This window comes from Lactuca serriola, chromosome 9 (assembly GCF_051521515.1).
Source record: "Lactuca serriola cultivar US96UC23 chromosome 9, Lser_US96UC23_V15, whole genome shotgun sequence".
Classification (NCBI taxonomy): Eukaryota; Viridiplantae; Streptophyta; class Magnoliopsida; order Asterales; family Asteraceae; genus Lactuca; species Lactuca serriola.
Genome location: NC_136416.1, coordinates 52,733,808 through 52,742,490, shown reverse-complemented (window position 1 = coordinate 52,742,490; position 8,683 = coordinate 52,733,808). Strand labels below are relative to the sequence as shown.

At 32.3% G+C, this 8,683-nt stretch overlaps 1 protein-coding gene across 2 annotated transcripts; it reads right to left on the bottom strand.

Moving 5' to 3' along the window:
• Positions 1-2,751: 2,751 nt before the first annotated feature.
• LOC145077149 (uncharacterized) lies at positions 2,752-7,691 on the bottom strand. 2 transcript variants are annotated; one of them, XM_079022921.1, is made up of 10 exons: positions 7,301-7,691; positions 6,469-6,688; positions 6,109-6,380; positions 5,238-5,994; positions 3,844-4,224; positions 3,680-3,755; positions 3,520-3,583; positions 3,299-3,434; positions 3,092-3,205; positions 2,752-2,966 (listed from the first exon to the last, which is right to left on the bottom strand). In XM_079022921.1, the coding sequence occupies exons 1-10, from the start codon at positions 7,600-7,602 to the stop codon at positions 2,901-2,903; spliced, it is 2,388 nt and encodes a 795-aa protein (XP_078879047.1). In that variant the 5' UTR covers positions 7,603-7,691; the 3' UTR covers positions 2,752-2,900. The 2 variants fall into 2 exon arrangements, with proteins under 2 accessions (XP_078879047.1, XP_078879048.1); XM_079022922.1 differs by having other exon boundaries at positions 5,238-5,991; positions 7,301-7,690.
• Positions 7,692-8,683: the final 992 nt, after the last annotated feature.

Below are 8,683 nucleotides of genomic sequence, written 5' to 3'. Positions count from 1 at the left end.
TGTCGCTCCTATTTTGAATCCTAGATGTGGTGTCGACGATGGTGGAGATGGCAATGGCGGCGGCGGTTTATAGCCATCCATAAAGGGAATTTCAAGCTTTCTAACGAATTGGTTTGAGCCTCCAATTTCTAGAACTGCTCCCTCATTTCTGTTCTTGAACTCTAGAAGAGGTGGTGGAGACATTGACAGTGAAGGTGATGGAGATGGTGAATGCAGCGACGACGGTGGAAGGCATGGTGGCGACTGCGACAACATAGGTGGTTGTAGTTGTGGTGCCTTCTTTGGTTTCGATTTCGAATCAGCAACTTTTCGTCTTAAATTCTTCATCTCATCCTCTTTTCTGCTCTTATACCCTAGAGATTCTTCATCTCATCCTCTTTTCTGCTCTTATACCCTAGAGATGGTGGAGACAACGACGGTGTTAGTTGTTTCGGCGGCAGCATTGCTGGTGGAAACTGCTGCTGTGGCTCGGATTCCGATTTCGACTCAGAAACTTCAGATGATACTTCTTCTTCCTCCTCATGGACCTCTTTCTCTTTCTCTTTCAAAGTGGAGTAATAAATCTTCCTCCACTTAGCCTTCTCAACCTCCCATCCTTCCTCTGAGCAGTAATACTCTTTCATGTTTGCTATCTCAACTTCTGTCTCTTCCTCTCTCTTTATCTGGTTCTGACGATGCATCTTCATTATCTTCGGATGATCCTCAGCTCTTCCTGGGCCTTTGCTTGTTAAATCCACAGAGATTGTTGTTGTTGTTCATTTGCTATCATTTTTTCCCCAGCATCAACTGCTCTGATACCAATTGATAGACCCTTGTTGAATCTATCGTAAACCCTAGACATGGTAACTCTCCTACTAACAGAAATTCTTGATAATATTCATAAAGATAGTTTTTTCACTATTCTAGAGGTGAGAGTCTCTCCAAAAGATCTCCAAAAGAAGAACAGAAGAAAAGAGTTCTCTTACAAATTTAATTCTTCGCTACCATTCTCTGCCTTCTAACTCTCTCTCTCTCTCTCTCTCTCTCTCTATATATATATATATATATATATATATATATATATATATATATATATATATATTACTAGGATTAAGATGAGACAAAGGAATTACAGTGACCACAAAAACTATCCCCACTAACATAAAATCTTAGCACTAATATCAAAAGTACTAAAATACCCCTTTTGGCTATAACCCACTAAAATCGGGGCTTATCAGGTTGGAATAACTCCATTTGTATAACTTGAGAAATAGTTTTAATAATATAAATTAGCTTTTTTTGTTTCTTGTTGTAACATGGTGTTTTTATTGTTGACATGTTTGTTGAATTTGTATTTTAAAATTGTGAGAATATAGAACGATTTAAATGTTGGTAAAATGATTATATGTAAATGTGGATGTCTCAAAATTTTGATAGTTGTATTTGGTATTTATTATTATTTTTAAATAGAAGGGTAAAATAGTCATTTTTATCATTCAGGGCAATTCGGAGGTTCTAACCAAACAACATATTAACAGTTCATATCTTAAAAATTCAGACCCTCTTAGAAATTTAGACCCCTTAAAAATTCAGATCCTGCCAAACAGCCTCTAAATAAGTCAGAGTAACTTAAATTGCCAACACAAGATCAAGTAAAAAAAGAATGCAACTCAACACTTGAAAGCAATTATAAGATGGGAAGAAATGAAATAAGAGAGCCTTATATATACATAAACAAGATGCTACTAGAAACTCAGAAGATGTCTCTTCATGAGCATTCTATGATGTTTCTAAAAATCTTGTAGAAACTTTCTAGAAATTATTACTAGGCAACTAAAATATGTACAAAATATATCTAAATAAGACGGGTTTTATAGCATAGTTGATTTTATAGCATAGTTTTAGTTTAATAGTTTAAAACACAGGTTAATAGTTTAAATCATATGTTATATCATTATATGATAAGTCTTGTACATAATAAGATATGATAGTTTAATTTCCAAAATCCCATCGTATATCAGCCCTTTGCTATGCTTATGTTGCTTTAGTTAGACACATGTAATAGCAGCTAGAGGTGTTGTGTGGTTCTGGACTTATCTTTTGAATGTGGTTCACGACTAATCTTTTGGGCTAACAATTTTAATGAAGAAAAACTAAAAATTAGACAATAAATAAATAAATGATATCTTATATTTTGGTCTTGTGCATAAAGACACCATAATTATGTCATTTTTTTTTATGATCTTGTAAAACAAAAAACAATCGTACTTAAAAATCCTGATTTTGACACCTTTAGTTTCACTTTTGATTTTGTTTTGTAATTTAGTTAAATAATTATGTGAAGAAAACCTAAAGATATTTAATGATTTATAACTTAATACATAGATTCACACATTTTCATTTCATCCCCTTTGACAATGAGAGTCCAATTGCACTTTACAAGAACAAGAAGTGTTTGTCTGAATTCTATATTATCCTCGAGTAAATTTAGAAATTCTACTAAATATTATGTTGATACTATTTCATAGAAAAAAAAAACCATATATTTAGTGTTGGGTTAACCCACAGTTTGAGTTTGACAAACAAATAAAGTTGATTTGGATAAGGTTTATCATGCAAAAAAAAAAAGTGTACATCTTTAAAAAAAATGATAGTTAATAAAAGTTAAAAAAAAAAAATGTATCATTTTCAAAAACGTAATTTGATATGGTGTTCGAATTCAATTTAAGTTTTAACCAAAAATATCGACACACACACATAACACATGCCATGTGCTTTCCTAGTCTTTTTTTTATATGCCAATAGAATAATAATCTTCGGTGAATCATTCAGAATAATAGCTACAAGCTTAAAATGAATATGTTTAAAGATTAAGAAATAAGAAATAAGAAATAAGAACCCCTTCCATTCAGACAAATCAATCAATCAATCCAGGTTGCCCCAACCACCTTTGCCATGAACCCATACGAATCTGCCCATTCATCAATCTGCAAAAAAAAAAAAAAAACCCTCGGTTATTTTTCTTATAAAGGACCAATTTTGAAAAACTCAGCTATACTCAGGGACCAAAAATGTAACTTGCTCTACTTTTTATAAAAAAAATGTAACATACCACTTTCTTTGTAGGGCGGCCGGATCCATGGCCAGCCTTGCAGTCAATTCTACCAAGAATGGGGTTGGTCTGTGGGCTATTCTCCAAGCTTGTGCACAACACATATTGCATCGTCTAACATAAAACAAATATAATAAACAAATATGCATTTAATTAAATTAAATTAAACGTAATCGAAATGAAAAAAAAAAAAAATGAAATACGTACTGCTAATAATTTCAAAGTGTGCAAGGGGACAACTCTGTCATCATGATCAGCTGTCAACAGTAAAGTTGGAGGGTATTGTCGGGAATTATCAGAAGATTGCTCCCATGGTCTTTTCACATTATGTAGTGGCGAATACCTGATGAAAATGAAAATAAATTTTAATTTTAATTATTAGTAAAAGTTTGACAATTTAATTAAGGATAAGATAATGTTGAACTCACTTGATCAACCATTGGAACTCTTCTTCTTTGTCTGAACAACCATAGTCAGAAGTCCACGCATGACCTACCACCAAAAAAAAAAAAAAAAAAAACATGACACAAGGGTATAATTGTAATTTTAACTAAATTAGTTATAAAAAAAAAAAACAAGATTACTCACCGATTGTGAACTTGTGAAACCTGAGCATGTCCATTACACCAACATGAGCAAGTGCACATCCGAATAGATCGGGCCTCTGTCATAACCAAAAAAAAAAAGTTTTAGGAATAATAACAAAGAATAAATTATTAAAGATTTAAAATTTTATTGAATTAGCATAATACCTGATTAATGCAAGCTCCAACAAGTAGGCCACCATTGCTTCCACCTTCAATAGCCAATTTTTTAGGGTTTGTATACCCTGAAGATACAAGATATTGAGCACTAGAGATAAAATCATCAAAACAATTTTGTTTGTTTGAAAGGGATCCATCTTTATGCCACTCTTCACCATATTCTCCTCCACCACGAATGTTAGCCACACAGAAAACTAAACCTAAATGTCTCATAAGCACAATTCGACTCACGCTAAAATACGGTGTCAAACTAATATTAAATCCACCATATCCATATAGCAAACATGGATGTGATCCATCTAAATCTATTCCCTTTTTTGCCACTATGAACATTGGTATTTTTGCACCATCTTTACTAGGTGCAAACACCTGAAACAAGAAGCAAAACCCATCAATAATATATAATACAATTACAACGTCTTACCACTAATAGCAACTTACTTAAGTTTTTAATTTTTTTTTTACTGGTAATAGCAATATGTAACAAATAAAGTACTGTACATTGTACAATATAGAAAATAAAGCACATTACTTTTATTGATGGAAAATGTATCTATGTTGCTATTAAGAGTAAATTACACGATTGGTCCTTGTGGTTTGGTGATTTGACCGCTTGGTACCTAATTCTTTTTCTTTTAACTTGGACAGTCCCCATGGTATGTTTTTGTAGTGGTTTTGGTCCCTACCAGATATAAAAAGACTATTTTGCCCTTGATAATTGGTGAGGTTGTTTTAATTTCATTTTCTTTTTCTTTCTAAATTTAAAAATGATAAACCAATAATAGAAAATTATAAAAGAAATTATTAAGGGAAAAATAGTCTTTTTACGTTTGATAGGGACCAAAAACACAACAAAAACATAACTATCTGGGTTGAAAAAAAAAGTTAGGGACCAAGTATGCAAATTACCATGAGCTACAGGGACCATTTGTGTAATTTACTCTTTACTATTATCAATACAAAGATGTATCTATCTTGCTAATATATCATAGGTAATAACAGCATATAAGTAAGTTGCTATTATGGGTAAAAAATAGGGTTACTCTCATAAAATACCTTATATTTTGTGTTTTTTCCAGATTAAACCTCAACTTTATTTTTTTTCCTGAAAAAGACCTTGCATTTTTTCATTTTTTCCGATCTAGCCCTTTTAGTAATTTTTTTTTCAAAAAAAACTAGTAAAATGTGAGGCTTTTTTTTTCGAGAAAAACTAAAAAAAGTTGAGGGTTTATTTCAAAACAGTTATAAGGTTGAGGGTTTTTTTCGGAAAAAAATAAAAAAATACAATGTCTTTTCCGGAAAAAATTTAAAGATGAGGTTTAATCCGGAAAAAAACGCAAAATATAAGGACTTTTATGAAATTAACCCTACGAAATAAGTACCTGAGTGACATGAAACTCTGTCTGATCAAATCCAGGAACCACAATTTCCCTAAAAATCTTCAAATCCGGAATCCCAGATTCTAAATCACATTGATATATAACACCAGGTGTAAGAAAACTTGTGAAAGCAATAAAAAACAAACTATCTTTCCTTCGGGCGCTGACATCATCCACACTCCCAATACTTATAGGCAAATCATGCAAAAGGGTCCCACTTTCCAAATCCCTCAACTGCAAAATATGCTTACAATCACTCAAATACGTCACTATCATCTGATTCTTGTTAACAGCAACAGCAGATTCAAGAACATCAGTTTCCCCTTGTGGAATGATTTCACTCCATGTATTTGGTTCCTTCAAATCTACACGAACCATTTTGTACTTTGGAGCATCTTTATTTGTTAGAAAGGTGAAAACAGTGTCATCATTTGCAATGGCTGAATACATTGCTTCAAAATTGTCAATGAGTTTGATGAAAGGAAGAGACTTTTTGTCTTTGCAGCCTTTGATTCCATTAGAAAGAGTGGAAATATCACAGTAATATAATTTGTTTACTGGATCACAACCCTCATTGATATAAAGAAGAACATACTTTCCATCTTCTGTTACAGAAGCTCCAATTGTGTATTGTGGATTATCAGGGTTTTCCCAACATAAAATATCTTCAGATTGATCTGTTCCCAAATAATGATAGTAGAGTTGATGATCAAGATTCGAGTTTGTCTCTGTTCCAGCATCCAGATTTTCTCCTTCCCTACTGATCATTAAAAATTAATGCTATTATGTAACTATCTTAAGTTCACTAAGTTAAAAAAAAAAAAAAAAAAAAAAAAGCCTTTAAAAAACCATATCAGATGTTATTTGAACTTACTTAGGAGCAGGGTAACGGCTGTAAAAGAAACCTTTGTTATCATTTGTCCAACTGATACCCGAAAATTTAACCCATGATAATGTATCAGGCTCCACTTTCTTGTCCTTAATTTGCATTACTTTAATGGTGACCCAATCACTTCCACTTGAACTAAGAGCATAAGCCAAGTACTTAGCATCCTCACTAACAGCATAAGTATTCAATGAAATAGTTCCATCTTCACTTAGTCCATTTGGATCAAGTAGAACTTCTGCTTCTCCCTCTAAACTATCCTAAAAAACCAAGAAGAAGAAGCTAAAGTTAACAAGATTTATGATATTGGTGTGTGAATTACAGTATTATACTGTTATCATGTCATACCTGCATGTAGAGGACTTTCTGTGGTTGAAGACCACTGTTATGAAAGTAAAAGTATTTATCAGCTTCTCTAAATGGAGCACCAAACTTAGGGTAGTCATAGAACTTTGTAAGCTTATCATGAAGTTTTTCCCTTGTCTCACACTTCTTAAGCACAGATTCAGTCAAATCCACTTGCTTTTTTACAAATTCTTTCACCTCTTCAGAGTCGGGATCTTCAAGCCTGAAAATAAAGGTTCCATAATAAAAAGTAGCATAAACAATGAGATTTATGATCATAATCCTTCGGTAATCCTTACAAAGAAGATGCTTCTTTGACAATTTTTGAAATTGAGAGGTGTTTTATAATACTTCTATTGTAACTTGGAGCATTTTGCAATGATTTTTATGGTTTGCCCTAACAAAAATTGCTTTCAGATAAGTATACAATTACCAAACTATACATATCATCAATTACTTTGTTGCAGCCAGTTATCTGGTTCCAGTTCTGATTCTTGATTAAATATCACTTTAAATTGCATACCGAAAAAATACCTATATCTATGTCTTTTTGGAAACAAGGTAGCAATCCATATGGAAAAGAAGAGCTACAGTCGGACTTGCAGGGAAAAAAGGCTTAATGTTCAAATTCCGAAAAGCGAATTCTACAAAAATTCAGTAAATATTGCTAACGGCATAAATCTGGACGAGTATTATTCAAACAGTGTACAAACCAATTTCGCTGTTAATAGGCAGATAAACAAACAAATTCACACACCTTTCTTCCTATTCCAAACAGATATAGAATCAACAAAAGGAAATGACCAAAAATAAGAAACAAAAACGAAATTGTTACCATCGGTAAGGATCAGGAACAGGGACGCCATGGTAGGTATCGACAACGGATTCGTCACGGCGGAAGGAAGGGTAGTGAAGAGGCTCATCAAAAAGAGATAAGGAACCCATTGAAGAAGAAGAGGAGGAGGAGGAACAGAATAGGCGGAAATGACGAGGATTAACGATGCAGTTCAGGTGTTCGACGTTAATCCAAGTCGTCTGCTTCGTTGGTGTTGAGTGTTTGAGTCGTCTTAAAAGATGCGATGACTTTGCGGTCGTTGTGGAAAGAATGGCGCGCGCGTGGTAAGCACATGACAACATGGTGGTGCTCAAAGCCCAAAGGGATGTGTGCTAAAATCAAGGTAAATACTAAACAAAAAAAAGGGTGTTTTCTATTCCTTCTTGGATTTGTTTGACCTTTTGGGACCATTGAGGGGCATTTTAGGATTTATATATATATATATATATATATATATATATATATATATATATATATATATATATATATATAGTGTACTATTTCTTTATCATATAAACACTTGAAAAAAGAAAATTTAAACTTGAATAAGTAATTGTTTGAAAAATATGAACCCAAAAGGTTAAAATATTGATTTTGACATTATAAATCATAAACTTAAATTTATCTTACAATATATATATAGCTTTTAAATTTTCTCTTTTAATTGTAAGTAGTTATTTTTGATGAAAATGTCCAAATGGATCTATGGCTGTCTCATTTGTTTCTAACAATTTGAGGTGCGTTTCTAACAGGGCCGACCCAGAGATTTTAGAGGCTTCGTGCAATTTAGCAAAAAGTAGGCCCTAAATTTGAAAGATCTCAAAATCTAAGCAAAAAAATTATAAATTTTAGTTTTGTTTGTTCTTACATTTTTTTCATATCTAGATTTTCTTTTATTCTGGGAGGTATACAATTTGTAGATTTCTTCTTTGTTCTACGTGTTGAAACTTAAGCAACAAAAAGATATGAAAATTGAAAAAAAATAGTAATCAAATCATAAACAAATAAAAAGAACAAATCAGATATGCTTCTAATAAAAGAAATCATGAATCAACAAAGTACTTTCTGATTTTCGTCACTTCAAAACAACAAGAGCGAGTCAGAAATCTATTTCCTCAATGTTTGTTCTGATTAGTATCAAAAATCAACAGAAAGACTGAAAGAAATCATGAAGAAAGCGTATTACTAATTAGAAAAAAAAAAGTAACGAAACAAAGAAGTAAGGAGCTAGGATTTTTGAAACTGATGTACCTCCAAAATTCTGAAATTGATTTCCTCAATTCTTTGTTTTGATTTTTGAAACTAACGTGCTTCGATGCTTGTTCTTATTATTTTCAAAAGTTAATTTATTGATCCTTCAGAAATTAGATATAAAAACACTAA

Coding starts and splice junctions, on each gene's coding strand:
- LOC145077149 (XM_079022921.1), bottom strand. CDS start 7,602: ATGTTGTCATGTGCTTACCACGCGCGCGCCATTCTTTCCACAACGACC. Junction 3,435..3,519: donor GAGTTCCAATGGTTGATCAA/GTGAGTTCAACA, acceptor CATTTTCATCAG/GTATTCGCCACTACATAATG. Junction 2,967..3,091: donor GCCGCCCTACAAAGAAAGTG/GTATGTTACATT, acceptor TTTTTTTTGCAG/ATTGATGAATGGGCAGATTC.